This window comes from Balaenoptera borealis (assembly GCF_965194805.1).
Source record: "Balaenoptera borealis genome assembly, chromosome: 13".
Taxonomy (NCBI): Eukaryota; Metazoa; Chordata; class Mammalia; order Artiodactyla; family Balaenopteridae; genus Balaenoptera; species Balaenoptera borealis.
Genome location: NC_138870.1, coordinates 68,029,362 through 68,054,904, shown reverse-complemented (window position 1 = coordinate 68,054,904; position 25,543 = coordinate 68,029,362). Strand labels below are relative to the sequence as shown.

The 25,543-nt window shown below is 34.4% G+C and overlaps 1 protein-coding gene across 1 annotated transcript in view; it reads right to left on the bottom strand.

Moving 5' to 3' along the window:
• Nucleotides 1–25,543, bottom strand: part of PTPRQ (protein tyrosine phosphatase receptor type Q) — a 289,628-nt gene that overhangs the window by 93,331 nt on the left and 170,754 nt on the right. The window contains exon 44 of the mRNA XM_082350721.1: nucleotides 10,713–11,036. Coding sequence (XP_082206847.1) covers nucleotides 10,713–11,036 — 324 coding nt within the window. The remainder of the gene's footprint in view (nucleotides 1–10,712; nucleotides 11,037–25,543) is intronic.

Sequence of the window (25,543 nt, the reverse complement as noted above, 5' to 3'; positions counted from 1 at the left end):
TTTTAGGATCAGATAATACAACTTTCTCTAGAATAGCATTATGTTCATAAAACAACTTTCTACAACAGTGGTTCTCAAAAATGTGGTCTTCAAACCAGCAGCATCAATATTACCTGGGAAGTTGTTAGAAAAGCAAATTCTGAGATCACACCCCTGACTTACTGAATCAGAAGACCTGGGTAGGGCCTAGCACTCCGTGTTTTAACAAGCCCTCCTGATGATTCTAATGCTCGTGGTACAAGTTTAAGAGCCACTGCTCTGTAACATCAACGTACTATTGGAAAAAGCAGTGGCACTGCTCTTCAGATCAGGTACCAATGATTAGAACTATTGGTAACAAGGTTAGAAAGGGGGATTACTGTTTCTGTGAAGACTGGGAATGTAGTTAGTGGTGGAGGGCTTGGGAGCTGGTGATAAACATGGAAACTTGTATCCAGCTAACAGACACTCCACACACTGGTCTCCATGTGCCTTTCATGTATTTTAATTCTGAATAAACGATGAAGAGGTTTCTCCCTACCATCACTTCCTCTCATTCCCAAAGTTTCTAGAGTAATAACAGGTCATCATGTTCCATAAGAACATAAGAACATCATCATTTCTATGGTACCTTGAAGCTATGTGTAGGAGCAACCTGGAATAATTCAGATAAGGCCATCACCATAACAAAGTGTTAGGGCTGGGATAAACGTTGCTACTTCATTCTCCCATGCATTGTATGCAGGTATAATCAGGGTAAAATAACTATCAAGGGTATAATTAAAGAGAAGAGAAACTAAAAGTGTAGTTAGAGGTTATGTGTGTTAGGGCAAGTCCCATTTAATTTGTTTGGGAATGGAGATGGTTGGATCATGTACCAGAAGCTTGTACAATATCTCCAGGTCTTTCTTAGTCTCAGTTTTCAAAGCTAATAATGCCACATACTGATTATCCTTTAAATTTTCTTTAACTGTTTGGTTTTCACTGCTTTGCTGAAAAAGACATTCCACTTGTTCATGCAAATGGGGATTTCTAATTATTTTAATTTATATTCCGGAAAACTTGCTTAACAACCTGGCAAAAGTTTTTTGTTTTTGGTTTTTTTTGAAATTAAATATAGAGTTCACCTAATCAAACTTACAAGCTTTTGCACAGCAAAGGAAACTGTAAACAAAACAAAAAGATAACCTACAGAATGGGAGAAAATATTTGCAAATGATGCGACTGACAAGGGCTTAATTTCCAAAACATACAAACAGCTTATACAACTCAACAACAAAAAAACAACCCAATTGAAAAATGGGCAGAAGATCTATATAGACATTTCTCCAAAGAAGAAATACAAATGGCCAACAGGCACATGAAAAGATGCTCAACATCACTAATTATTAGAGAAATGCAAATCGAAACTACAGTGAGGTACCACCTCACACCAGTCAGAATGGCCATCCTTAAAAGCTCTACAAATAACAAATGCTGGAGAGGATGTGGAGAAAAGGGAAACTTCCTACACTGTTAGTGGGAATGTAAGTTGTTACAGCAACTGTGGAAAACAGTATGGAGTTTCCTCAGGAAACAAAAAACAGAATTACCATATGATCCAGCACTCCCACTCCTGGCATATATCCAGACAAAACTCTAATTCAAAAAGATACCTGCACCCTTATGTTCACAGCAGCACTGTTCACAACAGCCAAGACATGGGAACAACCTAAATGTCCACTGACAGATGAATAGATAAAGAAGATGTGGTACATATATACAATGGAATACTACTCAGACATAAAAAAGAATGAAATAATGCCATTTGCAGCAACACGGATGCAAGTAGAGATTATCATACTAAGTTAACTAAATCATAAATAAAGACAAATACCATATGATATCACTTATATATGGAATCTAAAATATGACACAAATGAACCTATCTATGAAACAGAAGCAGACTCATGGACATAGAGAATAGACTTGTAACCACAAGCCAAGGGGGAGGGGGTTGGGGGAGGGACTGAGTGGGAGGTTGGGGTTATAAGCTATTATATATGGAATGGATAAACAACAAGGCCCTACTGTATAGCACAGAGAACTATATTCAATATCCTATGATAAATCATAATGGAAAAGAATATAAAAAAAGAATGTATATACAACTGAATCACTTTGCTGTACAGCAGAAATTAACACAATGTTGTAAACCAACTATACTTCAATAAAAAATTTTTTAAAAAATAGAGTTGAATGCTTTTAAATAGTTTAATTTTACATGCATTCTGTTATTTCCTTTAAATTAGGGTTTCACCTATCTTCTCTTTGTATACTATTTAGCACCCTTCCATCTCTTAGTACTTTCATACCACCATGAGGCTTTGCCCAAGTCTTTGTCAAGATCTAAGAGCACAGGCTCTAACCTAGAAATGATTGAGGTTCATGAATGAATCAATGTGTGTAAAGTTCTTAGAATAGTACCAGCACATAATAAACACCTGATAAGCTTAGCTATTTCTGTCATTATTCTTAACTATCCAGCCAAGGAGTCTCAGCTTAGGTACTGGGCCCAACCAAAAAGTGCCCTCAACTACCAGACATAGCAATCCTATGGTTTTTTCAGAAATGGGAGTTTTCCATAGTCAAATCAGAGTTCTCCCTTCTTCCTTAATAAATGCAGAAGAAAACAGAGCTGAAAATTTGTTGGCCTAGGGCCTAATACTGAGGCAGGCCTGAACTGAGGTTAATGACCAGAAATCACAAAGAATTAAACGTACTTCACACTTCTTTCTGAACCAAGAGAAAGAAGATTCTCAGAAAAGTCACAATCAATTCAATTCAACATGAGATTTGAAGTTTGAGATGAGAAAGTGGGAGAATTCATTGAATTTTTAAAAGATAAAATACAGCTAGCTATTATTGGGAGAAAGATTTTTTCTTCTTTTATCCTTTTAATAACCAGGCTTTCTAGAGGCATACTTATGTCTTTTCATGCACCTTGAATAGTTCATCTCACAAAAATCCAAATAAACTGAAAGAAACCCTGATAAGGGCAATAAAAGCATATAAGAAAAAAAAACCCCAGGCTTTCTATAATATTGATGATTTAAAAAATAATATAGTGATCATTCTTATCCTTTGATTTTTAGTGATTTTGCTGAAAAACACATTCTACGTGCTTATGTACTAGGATTTCAAAATATTTTTATTTATATTATGGAAAGCTGTTTAATAACCTGCCAAAAGCTCTTTTAAGTTAAGTATACAGTTGAATGCTTTAATAAACAATTTTACATGCTTACTATTATCTTTAAATTATGATTTCATGCAAATAACCTCTCTTTGTAATCATACTTAGCAACCCAAATTTATACATTGGTCTCCTTTGTTTTCTTCATGGACTATCAATCACAGTTTATTATCTCAGTTAATCATTTCGATACTGTTAAAGCTTCAATCCACTCTGAAATAGGCATTTATTATTTTCTTTCATTGTTTGAAATCCTCCTCAATTTATTATGAGCATATTTCTTTTCTATATGCAGTAATTCATACTTATGTTAATTAATGAAAAAGAAAAAGAATCAACAATATAAAATAGACTGGGCCTTTCTCACCTTCCGAGATGGCCCACACTCTGTCTGTGGAGTGTGTTTCTCTCTAAATAAATCCACTTCTTACCTATCACTTTGTCTCTCACTGAATTCTTTCTGCGATGCGACATCAAGAACCTGAGCTCCATTAAGTCCTGAGACCAGCTAGACCAACTCCTGCTCATTGTCAACACCGTTGGGGACATCTTCTGTGCCGTTTCTTTGCGACAACTTTTTGGGCACTAACACCTGGTTGGGAGGCTACCTTGGAAGTGATAGCATCTAAAATCAAACTAAGGCCCCCACCCAGGTGGAAGATGGTAACTTCAGGCAGAGTGTGATTCCTGGAGCAACACACTGTTACCTCACCACCAACCAATCAGAAGAAAATCTGCACACAGTGGAAGATAAAGGACTCTGACCCCCCCTCCCCAAATGATTAACTGCGATTAACTTCCCCTTCTCCCTTTAAAAACTTTCATGGTCAAGCAGAATCTTGGGAGTGGTTCTTGGATATGAGTCTGCCTTCTCCCCAGGTTGCTGTTCTCCTGAATAAAGCAATCTTTCCTTTCCAACCAACCAACCAATAAATAAATACATAAATACATAAATACATAAAATAAAATAAACTGGTTTTGTGAAATAAAAGAAGCTGAACATGTCAAACATGAATGGAAACTGACCAGGAGAATTTTAATTTTGACAATCACCATGCAAATATTTGAAAGACAAGCTATAGTCAGAAAGAAAATCTGAAGAAAATTTGTATGAACATTTTTGCAATATGGAGAATTTTGACATTGAAATACTTTCCAATTAAAGTCAAATGTCTTCCTTGAGTCCAAATGCCATATTCATTCAGTCTTAGACATTGAATAGGCATGAAGAGTAGAAACATACATAAGACATGATCACCTGTCATCTCTGCCTGTAAGGAGCTCAACAAGAGAGAGAGATAAACAATTATGATGTAATACGTTCAGTATTTAGAAACAATTTTTGGAAGGTGGGAGTGGAAAGAGGAATTTATAGAAGGCTTTGCAAAGGAGGTATTTGGTCTCCTTTGCAAAGAAGAGGCAGTTGGTCTCCAAAAGAGGACAGAAAGGACAGTAAGAAAGAACAGTAAGAAAGAACACACATACTTTGCTCCTTCTCTGGAGCACAAAGGAGAAAGAGCAAAGTACGTGTGGGGAATATAAACAAAAATCATAAGTAACCATATAGAGCATACTAAAAATGTAATTTTTACACAACAGGAAAATAGAAAACTATCAGATTTTAAGCAGAGGAATAATAGATAGGTGTATTCAAAAACTAGGTTCAGGTGGAGGGTAGAGAAAATGGGAACAGAAAGACCATTTAGATATCTTTTGTAATAATCTAGGAGACGTCTGAATTTAGGAAGCCTTAACAGAGAAACATAAACAAATTCAAGAAATATTTAGAAGGGAAAGTCAGTAGGAGCTAGGTATGGACTTGGGGGTGGGAAAGGCTAAAAAGAATTAAGAATGATTCCTAGATTGCTGGCTTGAGCAATCAGACGAACAATGGTACAATACACTGAAACAGGGAACACACAGGTAGGAGGAGGCTTGCAGTGGGGCAGGAACAGTGGTAATACGGGGTTTGAGATGTCTGTGGAAACCTAAGTGGTCATACCAGTAACTTCAATCTACAGGTCTAGAAGAGAGAGAGATGTCGTCTTGAATTACACATTTGGGAGTCTTAGGCAACTAACTTAGAAGACTTTCAACAGCATATAATTAATTTTGCAGAAGTACAACCATCATGTCTAGAATAAATTATATTCACTTCCTTTACTGGCACCAGGATAGAGCCTATTCTAAAAACCCACTGCCACCAAATGGGCTTCCTCATGTCATGAATTATATTTTCCTATTTATTTATGGCTAACATCTCTTCTTATCATTATATAATTGCTTCTTTATAGAAAGGAGAATATCTACCTCTGTTATGATAGCATTCACCACATTATAAGTGCATTATACCATTTAGAATATATGAAGAAAAATAATTGAATATATAGTAACTCATCAACAATGTCTCATTTTTAAAAATGTTATGGAGTGCTTTGCCCTCTATTTGGTTTTTCTTCTTTTTAAATCATAAAGTTGCATTCCTTGGAAGCTTCTTTGATGAGGCATGTTTTGCTGAATTTTTTTTAACCTAACAGATGTTTGGGTAGTTAAAATTCCTCATGAGTATGGTATCCCGTGGTTTTCACAACCTAAGTGTTACCCCAGGAATTTTCCTTTCTTGCTGTCTTCCAGTCCTGGTGGTCTATAGGAGATGCACATTATGAGAGCCCCATTTCACTCCATACTAAATTTCACACCCACACTCTTTTAAAGTTGTACATTCCCTCAGCATTATAAGTACCTATTGTGCACCACAGAGATATTTAACAGCTTCCATTCTGCATTCCTCCCCCCCACACAACTCAAATTGCTTTTGAGTATAAGGATAATCAGAAAAATAAGAGATGAGTAAAATAAGCTATAAGACTTTAATGTTTCAAGTTAAATATTTCTGCCATTTGTAATTTCTGTGCTTATGTTTGTATCTCTGCACACTTAGCATGAAGTAGAGAGTAATGGCTATTATACAGATGATTTAAGCAGAAAAACAATTTGGTTTCAATTATCTAGATCAGAGTATGTGGGAGAAAGAAATGTTAGCTTGAGTTGGCCGAATGTTGTTTCTTTTATTCACTCCAGTGTACAGTGGCAGATCTAGATTCAGAAAGTAACCCAATGTAATTCTCAGCTTGCATTCCAACTTTGCTCCCCGCATCTTCAATTTGAGTGCTCTTCTTTATGAGCTCAGAGGGAGCTAATACAACATATTTTCTTATTCTACAAGTCATTTTAGAACATCTTATAATATTTATTATTCCAACTGGGTGGTCTTCTTATTTGAGCTATTCAAATGTTGAATAATCTGACCTCAGACTAGCTATCAATTGCTAGCTCCTTATCAAAGAAACTCCAGGTTTTGATAAGAAGTTCTGGGAATAAGTGCTTGGGCACAACTTGATGCTATTAGAGTAACATGCACAAATCTGAAATAGTGATTTTATACTAAGTTATATTGTTGTTTAGTGTTTTCCATAATTCAGAGGAATCATTCATTTTCATTGTTTTATTTTCTTATATTATAAAACAACATAACACTTTTTTGGAATCAATGACATAAAAAATCTTATTAAATTTCTTCATCCAGATTACTTTTTATGTTTGCAAAATGTCTGTAATGCTTTTCATCTTTGGTATGTAGAATCAACATCTAAGCATTACTTGCTTTTAATCTTAAAAACATTACTACTCTTCAAGATTTTTGTGCTTGACTGTTCTTATTTCTCATATTCTTATACAATATGTTAGTAGTTCACTATATATATTGTCTTGCAATAATATATGTAGTGTCTTTCTGTCTTTCATATCAAATGCCACCTCAGAGTATCTCTCCTTGGCTTAATAAATAAAACTTTTTAACCATACATTTATGAAATTCAAATATATTTATCATTAGAAAAATGTCCCCTTCATTTCTGAGACTAAATGAAGAGTGACCAACTCATTCTCATAACTTTCAAAATTAATTTATTATTACCATCCCCATATGAATACTCAGCTGAAAAGCTAATAAGTTTGAGAATGCCAAGAAAAATAATAAGTCTGTTGTCACAAATTCTGAAATATATAAATCTTTTCACTTTTCTCTCTTAATCACAGTGGTAGAAAGGCAACTTTCCATGTATCCCCTTTTCTATCTTATTGATAAAGAACAGAGTAGAAAATTAGTCCTTAAGGATAAAGAACAATAAAAGGGACTAGAAGTAGCATAGAAAATCTACTTAACTACTGATAAATTTTTTTCACACCCAAGTACTCTCTGATGGAGAAATCAAATTGTGGCAGTGAGATACCAGACCGAGAGAGAAGAAAAGTACCAGATAAAAGTCAAACTGGTACTCCATACGAAGGCACTCTTTCAATTAGTCATCAAGTAAAGATCTGGGAGGTGGGGTGAAAAAGAAGCCAAGATTATCCTCTCCATTCCATCAAGAACTAACAAATCAACCAACTAACCACCGATGGCAAAGGAACACATCCTAATAAAACTAGAAAAATAATGCTACTTATTTTTTAAAAAGCTCACACAGATTGTGAAATATTTGAAATATTCTACCATTATTCTTTTAAACCAGAATAAGCAAAGTGGAGTAGTAGGGAATTGAAAATGACCAAACCCTAGTGAGTGGGTCATAGACCTTAAAGTGGGGTCGGAAGTGGAGGGACTCGGTGGGGGAAGCAATGACATTCAAGTGGAAAAACTCCCAAATTTTCAGAATAAGAATGGAGGATTCTTTAAAAATCCAACTTCCCAGTTTCATTTACCAGCTTTTGAATTGGTCAGGTTATATGTTGTTTTATGCTAATTGAACATCTTCCACCATCCTGTCTAGAGTACTTGAGGAAATGATACATTTGGAAATTCTAATTCCTGGCTCACTGTAGCAGGCAGAAGCAGCTACTGTCCGAGTGAGAGGCTCATGAGGAGTAGGATGGGAACCCTTAGTGGCAGCAGATGCACAGGCATATGGTCTACTTTAATCAAAGGTAACAAATTAGCTGCCCACAGACCAGATGTGGGCTACTGACATGTTTGGTTTGAAAAACTAAATGTTCTTAAATTTTAAAAACTTGTTACAGCAAGAAATTAAGTATTTTCACATTAAAAAATCTAACTTTCCTATTTCTTTGAAAACATCCTAAGTCCTAATAGCATGACTTCTCTATAAGACAGTAATCAGAAAGAGGTGAGTAGTGGTTGCCCCTGTAGACAGCGTGTTCTGTTAATCTGCCAAGGTTTCCACCACTCTCAATCGCCTTACATCAGCCTGCTTCATTCATTATGGTACCTGACTGATGTCTTCAGGTAACTTCGAGTTGTCCCTGGGACTTTAACACGTATTCATTCATTCAGTGTCCCATTTTTCTATCACTTGTAATTTTGGTTATTCTTACTAGCTGAAGCAACTAAAATTCTGAACTTTACCTATGTTCTAATCTCTAAGCATCTGTTTCTTTCTGTTTTCTAGTCAATTAGATTATCATAGTTATTTCTTCTCAAAGTTAACAGGCTCAAAATAACCATAATTACTGACTAAATGCAACCTGGATTTGATTTTTCCATATTTTCCTTTCCTTTGTTATGGCACTATCATCCTCTCTATCCCCTGCACTGGAAAACAGTTCATTCTGCCTCCCCCATTTTAGCTTATTTAATCAAGTTTAACTCGTTCAGGAAATATTTATGGAGTGCCTACTGTTGCCAGGCACCATTCTAGGCAATAAGGAAACAACAATGGTCAAGACACCTTCTAAAAATAAGCAAATACATATAAATAAAAAATGATCAGGTAATTATAAATTTTCATTAAGATAAGATGATATTCTAGAAAAAAAATGCATGGCTCTTTTAGATTGGGTGGTCAGGGAAATTCATGCTTAGCAGGAATCATTCAAGTAGAAGTATACATTATAAAAAGCTGCTCATGCAAAGATAGACGTGGAAAAACATTTCAATCCAAACGAACAGGGCCAAGTTCTAGTACTTTAGTGTGTTCAAACAACACAAAAAATATCCAGTATGAGTGGAGGATAATGGTAAGTGGGAAAATGATTATGGATGAGGTTAGAGTGTTAGGTAAGAGCCAAGTCACATAGGGCTTTGTTAATCATGTTAAGAAATTTAAATTTTATTCCAAGAGCAATGGAAATTCACTGAAAGGCTTTAAACAAGGAAGTGACATCATCTGATTTACATTTAAAAAGATCAGCATGAAAGCTAAGGAGGTCAGGTTAACACAGTGGTAGCAGTAATGAAGGATAGGACTAATATGCTGGTAATGCAAATGGAGGGATGTGTTTAGATAGCATGGTTGAAATAAATCATTGGCAGAGTAGAAGAGGAAAAGAACACTGCCTAAATTTTCATTTTCTGCATTTGGACGATGAGAAGGCTTAGTGTTTAGACCACGTTAATTGTGAGAGGATATTAGACACACCTGCCCAATGATGTCAGTTCATCAGGTAAATATACTGATTGGGTTCCAGGGAGCAATCAGAACTGGAAATAGATACTTGAGAATAATCACTATATAAGTAGACTTTAAAGCCGTAGGACAGGATAAGGTCACTTAAGGTAAGATCTCATAGGGGTTGTGTGTTGATAAAGAAAAGGGCCAATGAAAAAGAAAAAAAAAAAAAAAAAAAAAGAAAAGGGCCAAGTATGTTATCTCTGAACACTCCAACACTTAGATTTAAAAAATGAGAGAGACAGAGAGGGAATAAGCAAAAGAGACTGAGAAAGAGCTATCAGGGAGGTAAGAGAAAAACCAGAAGAGCAGATCTCACAGAAATCAAGAGCCCAAGAGCCACAAAGAAGAGAGGTTGGACAACTGTGTTGAAGGCTGAGTTGTCTGGATTCTGTCTCAAATGTTGAAATGCATTAACAAACATTCATTGAACATTTACTATACAAACATTATGCCAGGTAGTCCGGGGAATAGTAACAAGATACACATCTGGCAACCTAAAAAATAAAGCCTCTAGATCAAAGTTTATTTCACTATTTATAAAGGTCCACAACAGCATCTATTTATCACTGAAACTCTATGTGTGTGTGTGTAAGCCTAAAGTCACTGAAAACGTGGTAAAGCCTGGCATAAAAGCAGCAGAGCTTCCAGATACGAGGGGGAAATGTAGGCATAGACAAAGGGTACTTGATGGCTATCAGTATAGCCTAATGACAGACCACTTAGAGGATCATAATGCTTTTTGTTGCAATATAAGACTCTAGGACCTTGGTACAACTCTGGGAGTTTGAGAAAAGCCTTAATAATGACTGAAATTGAATTTCCCATAGGGATTCAATTAAGAAAAAATAAATGCTATTATGGTTAATGATGTTGTTTAAGCAATTATGGTAACCAGTTAATTTTGAAATATAAAACTAAAGTTACAAGAGCAATCTTTACCTATATTTTGAATGATTTCTATGGAAAAACATTTAGAGAGCTTTTTCTTGAATGCAAAAGTATATATACACATACAGAACAATACTTACGACCAGGCAGGGTTTGTGTAGATATCCAATTTGAAGCATCGCCATAGCCGGCATTGGTGCTGGCAGCCACTTGGAATCTATACCATCTAAATTTCTTTAAATCATATACTGTCTCTTCAGTTAGGTCAGCTTCGTAGAGGTATTGAATTTTTTGATATTCAACACATTCTTCAGATTCCCATTCTTTGCATTTTTGAGCCCGAAGTTGAGTGGTAATCTTATAATTTTGGAAGTAGCCAAAGATAGTGTCAGGTCTCATCCACGTCAATGTTGCACTAGTTGACTGAACATTAGAAAAAGCAATATTTGTGGGAGTGCTGGGAACTAAAAGTTGAAGGGAAAAAAAAATGGAAAACAATTGGAATTACCAAACATTGTGTGAACAGGAGGGAGAAATGGGATTTACAAATATTTCTTTACTATGCACGTAGTGGTGATCTCTTATTACAACTGCCCTTAGATTAATATCCCCACATTTAATAAGCAGAAACTTAAGGTGATGCTTCACAGAGCAATGGTTCAAAGGGTTAGGGGACAAAACAACTGTGATGTTTTTATTCCTAATTTTGCTCCCCAATTCACTCACAAGTTACTTATAAAAACTTACTTTGGTTCCTTATATAAGCACTGGTACAAAGAAAAATTGCATGCTCATATAATCCTATGTACTTTCCAAGGAATGGTCTGAGTTTTTAATATTCAGTTCCCGAGAAAGACGTTCTTATATTTAAATGACTAGATAGACACAAACGCATCTTATATATAGTAGATGTTGATTATAAAATAATTTAAATAAACAAGATTATTAAATGAACTAATAATGTATACAATTAGTTAATTTTTATTTTATCTTGCACATATTTAAAATTAGTATAACCCTTTCTAGAACATCATCAAGCACACTGACATTAATATACAGAATAAGGTATCTGTATATCACCTACAATCACATGGTCCTACTTGGAGTCATTTATTAGATTTCATATTAACCACTGGTTTCCTATATTCATACCGTGTGTCAGGCTCTGAGGCTGGTGTTAGGAAATCAAGATACATAGGCTTATGTCTTGTTTTCAAGAAACAGTCACTTATTAGACAAGTATAATAATATAAGTGTGTTATGCTTAGAAATATAAAAGAACAATGAATTAAGTGACATGGGCACTTTTTTCATGCCTGTCCTTGTATATGTGCAAGGACCTCTTCTCAGAAGGCTGAGATAGGGAGACTGATAACAATGACTTGTATGAAAATTACACAATTCATAAAAACTATATGTTAATATGTGCAGTAAAGATAAGAAAATTAATAAATGAGTTAGAAAATTCATTCGTAAAAAAGTCATTCATTCCTAAACATATCATATTAATTCAGATTTCAATAAATACCTAATGAGCATCTAATTTATGCCAAGTACTACTGTAGGTACTGGGAATACAATGAACAAAATAGACAAAAGTCCCTACCCTGGTGTAATTTACATTCCAGAGGTTTATATACAACACAAGTATAAATAAGTATTATATACAGTATTTTGGATGATGATTAGTGTTATGGAAAAACATAAAAAAAGGGAAAAAGGAGAAAGAGTTCCAAGGATAATGAAATTTTAAACTGAGTAGTCAGAAAGAAAGCCTGACTGATTAGGAGACATGAAGTTCCTGATGAAGGTGGGGAAACTAACCACGTGACTATTTGGAGGAAGAACATTCCCAGCAGAGGGAAATGCATGATTACAGGCCCTATGATGGAATCATGCCTGGTATATTTGAAGAATAAAAAAGAGGCCAGCGTGGCTAGTAGGAGGTGAGGTCTGAGAAGAAACACTGAAGGCTTGATTATATACGACATTGTAGAACTTTAAGACTTTCACTTGAGCAGAGGAGTTACAGGCTCTGAAGTATGTTTTCACTCTAGCTACTGTGTTGAGACTAGACAAGGGAGAGAAGGATGAAAACAGGGAGAGTAATTAGTAGGCTATTGCAACGTCAACACAAGAGATCAGGATGGCGTGGAGCAGGACTGCAGCAGCAGAAATGAAAGCAAGTATTCAGATTCTGAATATAATTTGCAGGAGAGCCAACAGGATTTGCTGCTGTGTGACATGTCAGGTATAAGAGAAAGAAAGGAGTAGAAGAAAGGTTTAAGGTCTTTGGGTTGAGCAAACAGAAAGATGAAGTCACTTAACCAAGAAGGGGATGACTGTGAAAGAAGTAAGCTTTGGAAAGTAAGATTAAGAATTTATTTTGAGCATGTTAACTTCGAAATGCCTATCAGATACCCAGAAGGAGATGTCAAATAATAGATGGATGCATGAGTCTGGAGTTCTGTAGGGAGATCTGGACTTGAGTTAAAAATCTGGATTTCCTCTTAATTTTTTACTGAACTATCTACAGACCTATTGCTTGTAAATTTGCCTAAACCTGGAAAAGAAGAGAAAGTCTAATGCAATGGAAAACAAGTAGTAAATTACTTAAAGCCATGTGATCAGATTCAATTACTCTGCTTTCAAATACTAATATTTATCATCAAATCTTACTGTATATAATTGAACAGTAACCTTTAAAAAGGTAGCTCTACAAACAGAACACTTTTAATATGACTTACAACACACTATCTTTAGTTATGCATAAGAGCAATGAGAGAAAAAGTTATTTTAAGGAACAATTACCTTTATAGAGGAAGAAGTTTTAGAATTGACTAAAAAGTAGAATTTCCATAATTTATTGAAATCCCTCAGCCACTAAGTTTGAATTCAGACCTCTTGGAGATAAGACACATTTTCAAAATATTCTAACACAAAACAGAGAAATATGACTGACTTGGGGGTTCAGGAAAAGTGTTAAGAGAAAAGGTTGCATGTGAGAGGAGATTTCACTAATTGTAAAGGTAGAGATTCAAGAAGAGGGGGGTAATGTGATCTAAGTCAGGTTTATAGCTTATAATTGACACTGGCAATAACAAAGAGAAATAGTCTGAGGACATACTATAGCACAGGATTATAGATAGCTTCTCAGGCAATGGAAAGCTATCAAGGTGACAGAATAAGATGTTCAGTAGTACATTTTATCAAGTCCAGTCTGATAACTGCAAACAGGAAAAGGGACAAATTCATAGAACATTTGATTTGTTCAGCAAGGAAGAAATAAAGTGATAGCAATAGGAAAGAGGTGAATTTTTAGATCTATTTTGGTGGTAGAATCCATAGAACAGGCAAATGAATCAGAAGATCACAGAATCAGAATTTGAAGGAAACTTAGAGATGATCTTGGTCAACCTGTCTTGTTATGTCTGACCCTTATGGAGCCAGATGTCCCCCAAGAATTTTGGTACCTACACCTTCTTCCAGTTTTTCAACCAAACACTGATAGGTGCTGATGCAAAAAAAAAAAATTTGCAGCTGTAATTAAGAATCCAAATCAGTTTACTTTAAAATACGGAGAGATAATCCAGTGGGCCTGATTTTATAACGAGTCCTTTAAAAGCAGAGAGTTTTCTTTGGGTAGTTACAAAAGAGGAAGTTAAGTATTCTAAGCAAGAGATTAGATTCAATGTACAAACATTTCTCCACTGCTGGCTTTGAAGAAGGAAGGGGCCACCAGGACATCTCTAGGAGCTGAGGACAGCCCTTGGCTAAAAGCCAACCAGGAATTGGGGATCTCAGTCCTACAACTGTAAGAAACTGAATTCTGCTGCAACCATGTGAGCTTGGACGAGGACCTGTACTCCACATGAGAACACAGCCCATGGATAACTTGATTTGACCTTGTGAGATTCTGAGTAGAGAATCCAGGCACAGCATACCCAGATGCTGACCTACAGAGCTGTGCTCTAATAAATGGGTGTTGTTTTAAGTCACTAAGTTTGTGATAACTCATGACACAGCAATAGAAAACTAATACAACTTCACTCTACCAAATGACCAATCTCTACTTATCTAGCCTGTTCTTAAATATACAGAGCAAAATCTTGAGGGGCTTTATTTTAAAATTGATTTCCAGATAGCTCTATTAGTTTGTATAGCCTTCATTATTTTTAACAGATATCTACCTTCCTATAAATCCTAATTCTACACTGAACACCCACCTCGAATAGTCCTAGTCCAATTTTCCTCTCCACTTTACTCCAACATTTATACCAAAGAACTAGAAAGGTTTTTATTCTGCATTCATATCAATAAAAAAGATTGAGTAATTACTCCAAAATATATGTTTATTTATATATTATATACATATATGAATGCCAACCTACATATTAGATTATGTCTCTGAAGGTCTAGATTAATTCTTGGAACAAAATAGGCATTTAATAAATATTTTTGAAAGTAGGAACAAATGAATAAGAGGGTATAACAGGAGACTTGATTTAGACAGATGGTCAGGAAAGGTTTTCCTGATGAATTATAATTTAATCAGAGATCTGACAGATAAGATGTAACTTCCCAGGGGAAAAGCATCAGGGTGTTAAGACTCTGAGGAAGAGAACATGGCACATTGGAAACACGTAAAGGCTGCTACATCCACAAGGGAATGAAGAGGAAGATAGAAAGTTGGCGATGTAGGCCAGAATCAGATAATGTTGAGCCTTGCAGTCTGGATTCAAGATTTTTAGTTTTATCCTAATGCAGTGGGAATACTTGATAAGTTTTATATTGGCTTTTTATTTGCATTAAAACCATAGACAAGGGCTTCCCTGGTGGCGCAGTGGTTAAGAATCCACCTGCCAACGCAGGGGACACAGGTTCGATCCCCGGTCCGGGAAGATCCCACATGCCGCAGAGCAACTAAGCCCGTGCGCACAACTACCGAGCCTGCGCTCTAGAGCCCGCGAGTCACAACTACTGAGCCCACGTGCCACAATTACTGAAGCCCGTGCTCCTAGAGCCCGTGCTCCGCGACAAGAGAAGCCACCACAGTGAGAAGCCCGCGCACCGCAACAAAGAGTAGCCCCCACTGGCCGCAACTAGAGAAAGCCTGCGTACGCAGCAATGAAGACACAACGCAGCCAAAAATAAATAAATAAAACCATAGACTCTGCTCTTCCCCATGAGAGCAAGGGACTGTGGTCCAGACATTTCCCTTTCTTTCCAGTCCATCACTAACTACCCCTTTCATGTTTCAATTTCCTTTACCTAGGGTTTACTAAGCAACTAAAAGTGGAAAGAAAAAAGGATGCATTAGCTATTCAATGAACTGGAGAAGGCAGAGGAGGCTACCCTTTCCCCATATTTCATCAGGAGGGATGACTAGATGCCCATGGCTCTCTGACCAACTTTTTTTGTGCCCTCCAGTGTTTAGATTTCAGGAAAGAAAACTAATGGCAAAGTTTGTTGCACAGTAAAAAATTTTCAGCAGATTAACATCGGTCCACAGACTACACTATTCTCCAAATAAGTGTTACAGAGAAGAAAAGGTTGAAATAGGACAGTACTTTAACTTGACAAAGAAACAAGATCCATACAAGAGTTATTTTTAACCTGGCTAAAGGAAGGGTAACAATAATTGCAATTGCTTTCCATGTGACAAGCACAGGGATAGACCTTGCACGAGACACCCAGAGTCTGGCACATATGGGCACTCAGTAAGTGTTGACTAGGTGAATAAATCATGGTTCATGAAATAGTCCTTTGGTTTTCATGCAATACAAAATTTTGTCCACATTTTTCACTCAAATGTATTTATAAAGATGAACCAGAAATAAATCTAATCTGAGGCCAATATGTATAACTTGTAGACAATATTTTTTAACAAGGCTACTTCAGACGCATACACAAATGACCAGCAGTAGGTAGGCCTCATTTATATCCAGCATCTTCTCTTTTGATGAACCGTGTGTTGAACTAGACTATTTCAAGGCAACTGCCCTATTGAATTACAGATACAAAAAGGATTACACTCATTTTAGCATGGAGAATCAGATTTCCATTCTTTAAGAATGACTAAAAACCTCAAACTTTTTCTATCCACAGATGGTACTCATTTGAACACATCATTCCATGCTTCCTGGAATAATCATGCAGCTTGTTTAGATTTTCTAAACATGACTGAACTGTGATGAAGCGATCAACATTCTCTGCCAAGGTATTCCGTAAATTACATTTTTATTCATAAATTATTCTTACCGGCGAAATACTTTCATCATGGTTGTATTGAAAGTCTGTAGATCTATACAAGTAAAAATTTGTTACACTTTAAAGGCATGTCAGTTTTTAGTGATTATTTAGCATATTCCACTTAGAAGATGAAAATGTGTATAAAATGTAATTATTCTCTAAACTTCTGAATATCAATTATAAGAAGTTGCCAACCTCTTATGATAGGATGGTAGTTTGTACTGACTTCTCACTGACCTGGTTAAGTATACTAACGTGGAAGACCAAGTTTCCTTAAATCTTTAGTCATGATTATATACATTTATCTTCAGGCACAGATATACTCTTTTAAGCAAAACAGGTGTCTGAAAAATTTATGAATACTTATAAAACTTACAAAAGTATCAACACAATCTTTCCTAGTTTATTAAGAATATTTTTCTCTCTACTAATTTTAAACAAACTACGGAACACAAGGTACAAATATATGATCTGAACATACACAAACAAAAGTACAGTTTACTAACACTAACATAATATGGATCAATATAAACATAGAAATGCCTGAAAAGTCGGGTGCAAAGAAGATTTTGCAAACCAGATATACATTTTGCACTAATCTGAATTTAATCAATATCATTTACTAGACATTCAGATTGAGTGGTATTGGCAAGTTATAAGTCTTAGGGTATTAAGCCCTTCTTCATACATATATAAAAGTAATTTAGCTAATAGAAACTATCACAAATAGGTGATGCCAGGAGGAAGGCTCAATGGAAGGAGAAGATCTGGGAGCTACAACTTGAACAACTGATGATTAGTACAGGTGAGGAAGAAATAATGTTTTAAGGAGATTCATATAGGGAGAGATATATAAATGGCAACAAGATGTTTGTCATGGGCTGGAAAGTATAACAGACTGGAGAAAAGAAAGTCTAGGGAAGTCATAAGAAAAAAGTTGTGGGCGGTGTGATATCAAGTGTGGTGTTACTGAAGGGCACTGAACGTTTGAGAGATGAATTTAGATGACTACTGCAGAACACAGAGAACAACCGACAGATTCACTGGTAAAGTATAAACTTAAAGAAAATCCTGAGCCTCCATATGGCTAGTCATTAGGAAATGGTAAACGTGATAGAAACTGGTTAGATACTGTACATAGGCAGTACAATGTAGACTACAGTGATAAAGAATAATTAGGAATAGAGCTAAAAGGCCAAAGAATATTGGCAAAAATGTGATGATTTATTGGGCAGAGAAAAATATAGGAGTAAAGAAATGGAATCAACACAGCAATTAGGTTAATAGATCAAATGTACATTGTACACATCCTAGAAGTAGGCTATGATTTGGCTCTGACATTACAGAAGATAATACAAAGGAAAAAATTAAGACTGTAAATCTCTGTGACCATAAATAAAGACAAATTAAATGAGCAAGGAACATGAAATAAACTCTGGTATTGAGATCAAAGGTAGATTTCTCCCCCAGAAAAGCACATAAACAATACCATGTAATTTAATAAACAGCGTCCTCAAAAACATCCTTACATAGTAAATACTAAGTATGTTTAACTTGGCTCTTTCTTATAATGTCTCTCAATATGGGTGGGTGGAATAATTATCAAACACATTTTTGTAAAACTATTTCTTTATAAGTTCTAAATATTCAGTTCCGGTATACTTCTCTCTGTCAGTCTGGCTTAATTCAGAGATAGATTTTGGAGTAGCTGAAGCAAAATTTACCAAAATAGGCTACATAAACATGATTTTAGGTGATACTACAAAGCTGAGAATCTGGAATGACACACTTCTTAGTATGCCAAATTAAGTCATTTAAAAATATTCCATTTGCATGAAAAAGACCTGAGAAAGTATCTATAAACAGGACTAAGGTTTTCTAAAATAATTTTTAAGTGTCTGTCACAGTGCATGTATAGATGGACAATTGGGGACTCAAAATTCTATGGACCACAGCTATAATAATACTAGTTATTAAACCAAAAATTATTGAAACTAACTTATTTATAAAAATATCTCAGTAAAACTTTTGCGGAAAATGTCACTTTTTCTTGGAGAACTCAACAAGGAAAATGATGATACATATTCTATTTGGAGACAAAGTGAGTTGATTTGTTTTATAGAGTCATTAGTTTGACAGCTCTATTTAGCAAGTCATCTCCTGAGAATACCTATCAAAAATGACAACTTTGTTTTGAAATAGTTCATCACAAGCGGTTCTTAGGGGAATAATTATATAGCAGAATTAATCATCTATTAAGACCACTCCTATAACACCTGGAGATTAAATTGAACCATTGACATTGATGAAGCAATGAGAAAGATATACGGGTTAGTGATAATGTGCTTGAGGATGGATATGAGTAAATAAAATGCTAGTTTCATATCTTGTTAGCATGAATAAATAGAGCTGTTTTGGGAGAAGCTTAGGTTAGAGTAAGAGGCAGGGAAAAACAATTTGGGATAAATATGTATACATAAGCTTTGAAACCATAAGAGTGAATGAACATATAAGGGGGTGGTATTTATAGTATCAGAAAAGCAGACGATAAAAAAAAAAAAACAAAAAACTGAGTCTCTGTCAAGTCAATAGTTAATCCAGGGTAAATTATCAATAGAATAGGAAAAAGAGATCATAAAAAACTCACATAAACCAATAATGTTCAGCACACATCGGTACTTAAGAAATATTTGTTTAACTAATGAATAAATGAACAAACTAATGGATGGATACATGGATGCATGGATGAATGCATGGATTTCAAGAAGAAAATATCACCAATGCCATCACCAATGTTGACTGATGAACAAGTGTCACCAATGCTGATTATAATCAAATGCTGCTTAAAACCATTCTTTTCTAAAAACTGGCTGTACAGAAAACCTTGATAGAGTAAAGTATACAAAAGGAGTCCTGGATGTAAGTTTGGGGAAAGCTCTACAGGACAGAACAATTTGGATTTTTCAAGGATTCCATGAGAGAAAGAGAGAGAGAGAGAGAGAGAAAGAGAAAGAGAAAGAGAAAGAGAAAGAGACAGAATACAAGGAAAGAAGGAAAGATGTAAGCAGAAACAATCAATAGAGGAGAAAGGATCAAAGGATAGAGACTGGAGGCACTGTGAAATAATGTAGCCAGTAGAAAAATTCCAGATTGCCAAAATATTTTTAAGAACAAAAATACTGTTTAATTTAAAGTCATGTATATTATTGCAGTGTAAACCCTTCCTCTATGCACTCACAAAATGTTTGGTAAGGCTATTATACATAAAAGTGCACAGTGTGATTAGAATTGTCAAAATCGTGCAAAAAAATTTTGCTGCAGTAGTCAAAAATTTATGTAAAAATATTCCATTATCCAAACCTAATAAGTCTGAGGGATCTGTTCTGATGATGCCAGAATAGCTTGTGTCACACTAATCCTTCTGCAGATAACAGCTATAAACTCTGTGGGGGAGGGAGGGACAGCTTCTGGCTTGTGGTGTCAGGGAAAGGGATGCAGGATTGCCAGAGCAGTTCAAAAAGGAAGAAGCCACAAAGGGGTTAGACCCAAATTACAGTTCTAAATTCCCTGAAAATCCTTGGCCAATCTCATAATTGTGGAAGTATGAAGGACATGCCAAGAAGCAAAGTGGAAGGCAACAGATGAAAAACTTACTAGAAATTTTAGTTGCTTCCCAATGCAGAGGAGATAAAATTCAGAATTTGAATCCCACCAAAGTAAGGAATTGGTAAACAGCAGGCCTCATTTTAAAATCCCAAAAGGGCCATACACTTACTATGCTCTATGTCCCAGGATTAAGGAATTCTCTCTACAAATAAAGTTGAAACCAAAATCACACATTCACAAAACTATAATTCAGTAATTTAATGGCCTATTCGAATAAAAAGCCAACACCCTTCAAAAGAAGATACCAAAATCCAGAGTTTCTGCACAATGTCACAAACAATATCCAATATAAGTTTAAAAATTTCTAGGCAGGCAGGAAAATTACTATTGACGGGAAAATGTGACTTGTAGTCAGGAGGAAAAAGTGTTCAATAGAAAGAGATCACAGGATAACACAGGTGTACGAATTAGTAGGAAACTAATTTAAAGAAGCCATTAGAAATATTTTATTTGACTTAATAGAAAACAAAGCAAATGGGGAATTTCAGCAGAGAAATGGAAGTAAGGAAACAGAACTAAAGGGAAATTCTAGAACTTAGAAGTATAATACCTGACATGATATTGGATTTGTTTAACACCAGATTAAAGATGGCAGAATACAGTCAATGAACATTATGTCACATCAATAGAACTCCAATCTACAGAACAAAGGAAGAAATGTGAAAAAATTTAATAAAGCCTCAGTCACTTAAGAGGTATGGAATTAGAGTCCCAGAAGAAAAGAAGATGGCAGAAAAATAATTTAAAAAATAATGGCCCAAAATATCTCAAATTTTAGAAAAATATTCATTTACCAATACAAAAAAACTAAATGAACCCACAGCAAAATAAATGCAACAAAAACCACACTAGCCATATTATTGTAAAACTGCTTAAAAGTAAAGATAAAGAAAAAAAAAAACTTGAAAAGTGTCCCCCAAATAACATTTCATACACAAGAGCTAATGATAAAAATGGTGGTTGACATCTCATCAGAAATAATGAGTACTAGAAGACAAAGGAATTACATCTTTAAAGAGAAAAATATTGGGTGGGAGAACTATCAACCCAGAATTTTATATCCACAGAAAAAGACCCTCAAAAGTGAAAACAAAATAAATCTATTTCCAAATAAATAAAATCTGAGAGAATTTGATGCTAGCATACCTGCACTAGGAGAAATTCTAAAGCGAGTTCTTTAGTTGAAAGGGAAATATTAGCTGTAACTCATAACTACTGGAATAGAAGAACACCAATAATGGTAATTATATGGGAAATACATGGTCTTTTCTTAATTTATGTAAATGTCTACTGGCTCTGTAAGTAAAAATAGTACCATAAATTGTGGGGTTTACAATGTAAACATATGTAAATCATTTAAAATATATAGATGTCAAATGTATGACAAAATATATGGAACTGTACTTTTGCAAAGTTCATATATTTTATGTGAAGTTGTAGAATATCAATTTAAATACAATAAGCTAAGGAATTACATTGTAATCCCTTGAGCAACCACTAAAAATAATGACAAGGAAGTATAGATAAAAATCCTATAAAGAAATTAAAACAGAAAGCTAAAACCATCCAATTAACCCAAAGGAAGGCAATAAAGAAAGAACAGAGGAACTAAAAAAGAGCTAGAAAACAAATAGCAAATAGAACTAAACTCAACTAACTTAATAATGACTTTAAACATAAATAGATTAAATGCTCCATTTAGAAGACAGAGATTGTCAAGTAAGATAAAAATAAAAGACCCAATTATATGCTGCCCACAAGAGACATAATTTGTCCACCAGACACACAGAGTAAATATGATACAAATAATTCAGAAGTAAAGATAGAAAAAAACCATACAAAGCAAACAGTAAACTAAAGAGCATGTGCCTATATTAATACCAGATTAAAGAATCTTTAAGACAAGGAGTGATCTAAAGATAAAAGAGACAGTTTATAATGATTAAGGATCAGTTAGGAAGTTATAACAATTATAACTATGTATGTGTTTAATAAAAAACTTTGAAGTACATGAACCAAATACTGACAGACTTGAAGAAATAGACAAATCCACAGTATATTTGGATATTTTAATATTTCCTTATCAATAATATATCGAATAATTTTTGCTGAAAAGTGGTAAGAAGACAGATTTGCAAAACATTATCACACTGAACTAATACATAGAACATTATGGACAACAACTGAAGAATAGACATTATTTCAAGTGTGCATGGAAGAATATTCAACAAGATAAATTATATGCTGAGCCATAGAAACTGTCCCAACTAATTTTTAAAAATTAAGTGTTACAGACATATTCTCTAAGAATAATGGCAATAAATGAAAAATTGATGACATGTGCATATCTAGAAAAGTCCCAAATATTAGAAATTAAATATATTTGTAAATAACCATGGCTCAAAGAAGAAATTTCAAAGGAAATTAGAGAATATTTTTATCAAAAGTAAAAAGTCAAAATTTGTGATATATAATTATTAGGAGATTTATAGCTGTAAATGATTATATTTGAAAAGAAGAAAGGCTTAAAATCATTATGTAAAGTAAAATAAACTAGCTACAAAAAGATAAATACTGCAAGATCTCACTTATGTGTGGACTCTAAAAAAGTCAAACTCATGGAAACAGAATAGAACAGTGATTGCCAGGGGCCGGGGGAGTGGAGGGGAGATAATGGGATGTTTGTCAAAGGGTACAACTTTCAGTTATATGAATAAGTTATATGAAAAAGCTAATGCACAGCATGGTGACTATAGTTAATAATGATGTATCAGTATTACATACTTGAAATTTGTTAAGAGAGTAGATCTTAAGTGTTCTCACCACACACACACAAAAGGTAAATATGTGAGGTGATGGATAGGTTAATTAGCTTGATTGGAGGAGTCATTTCACAATGTATACATATATCAAAGCACTGCACTGTATACCTTAAATATATGCAATGTTTATTCGTGAATCATACCTCAATAAAGCTGGGGAAAAAAGACAGAAAGAAAAAATATTATGATCTATATCTTCACCATAAAAATACAGAAAAAAAGAGCATATTAAAAGCAGAATATTTAGAAGGCAGAAAATAATAAAGATCAGGACTCAGTGAAATAGAAAACAGATAAATAAAAGAGAATATTAACAAATTCAAAAATTAGTTCTTCAGAAAAATTAATAAAATTTGTAAACACTTGTCAAGCCATATATAAAAGTATAGTGCATCTGATAAAGTGTGGTCTATCCCAGGAAGGTAAATTTCACTTAATATTAAAAAAGCTAATCATATAATATACCACAATAACAGAATAAAAGAAAAAAGCATACGATCATGGGCATTTACAGACATCGTACAGCACACATCGTACAAAATTGTGAAGGATGGATGCTTCCCCTTTTGATTGGGAACAATGCAAGGATGTCTGCTTTTACTACTTCTATTTAATGTAGTACCAGAGAGTCTAGCCAGTGCAATACGGTAAGGGAAAAAAGTCAAAGGGTTTAGAAAGAAAGAGATAAAAATTACCCTAATTGTAGATGAAATGACATTTTTAAATGTAGAAAATTCTAAAGCAATATATAACAAAAACCTTCTGGGACTAATAAGCAAATTTAGCAGTTGTAGGATACAATACCAATAAACAAAATCAACTGTATTTCTAGATTCTACATCAAACAACTGGTGACTAAAATTAAAATTTCAAATAACATATAATGTTAAATAGGAATAATTTTAACAAAAGACATGTAAAATTCATTTGCTGAAAACTACAAAGCACTGCCAAAAGAAATTAGAGTCTAAAAATGGAGACATATACCATGTTCATGGATCAGATAACTCAATATTAAGATGGCATTTCTCCCTAAATGCATGAATAGATTAAATGCAATTTCAATGAAAATGCCACAAGGTTTTTTGGTAAAAATCAACAAGATGATTCTAATAAAATTTATATGGAAATACAAAGAACTAAAATAGCTAAAACAACCTTGAAAAGAACACATTTGTAGAACCTACATTACCTGATTTCAAGACTTGTTATAAAACTGTAGTAATCAACACAGTGTGGTATTCATAAAGGTAGACAAATCAATGGAAGAGAATATATTCCAGAAAGAGATTCAAGTGCATAGGGTCAATTGATTTTTGACAAAGCTACCAAGGTAATTCAGTAGGGAAAAGGAAAGTCTTTTAAAAAGTTTTGGAAAAATTGAATGAATATATTAAAAAGGAACTTTATATCATATCTCATACTATATACATACACAAAATTTGAGATGAATTATGGATATAAATATAAAAGCTAAAACTGTAAAATTTCTAGAATAAAAGACAGGATAATATCTTCATGATCTTGAAGTAGACAATATTTCTTAGGACACAAAATGTACTAATGTGAAATTTAAAATTGCTAATTTGGATTTCATCAAAATTAAAATAATCTGCTCATCCAAAGGTACCATTAAGGAAATAGAAAATCAAGCCATTGACTAAGAGATAATATTTGTTATACACACATGTTATAAAGGACTTGTATTCAAAATATATAAAGAGTTCCTATAACTCAACACCAAAAAGAAAAGCAACTCAATATAAAATGGGCTAAAGACTTGAACGGAAACCTGTCAAAAATAATAGAACAATCCTCACGTTGCATGTTCTAATATGCTTGAATTTCTGTTTTTACGGTTTAATTAAATAACATCTGTCTGCCCAAAATAGGGGTTAAACTTTGTTACCTTTATATATAAACTATGAGTTCTTGTATAAAGTACTTCACTGCTAGCTCTCCTGTCCACAAAATTTCTACCGACAAGGACCTACTGTATAGCACAGGAAACTCTACTCAATATTCTGTACAACCTAATCGGGAAAAGAATTTTAAAAAGAATAGATACATGTATATGTATAACTGAATCACTTTGTCGTACACCTGAAACTAACACAAACAACATTGTTAATCAATTGTACTCCAATATCAAATAAAAAGTTTAAAACAAATAAAAAATGATTTGGTTTCTCACACACACACCCCCCCACACACACCCACACACACACAGA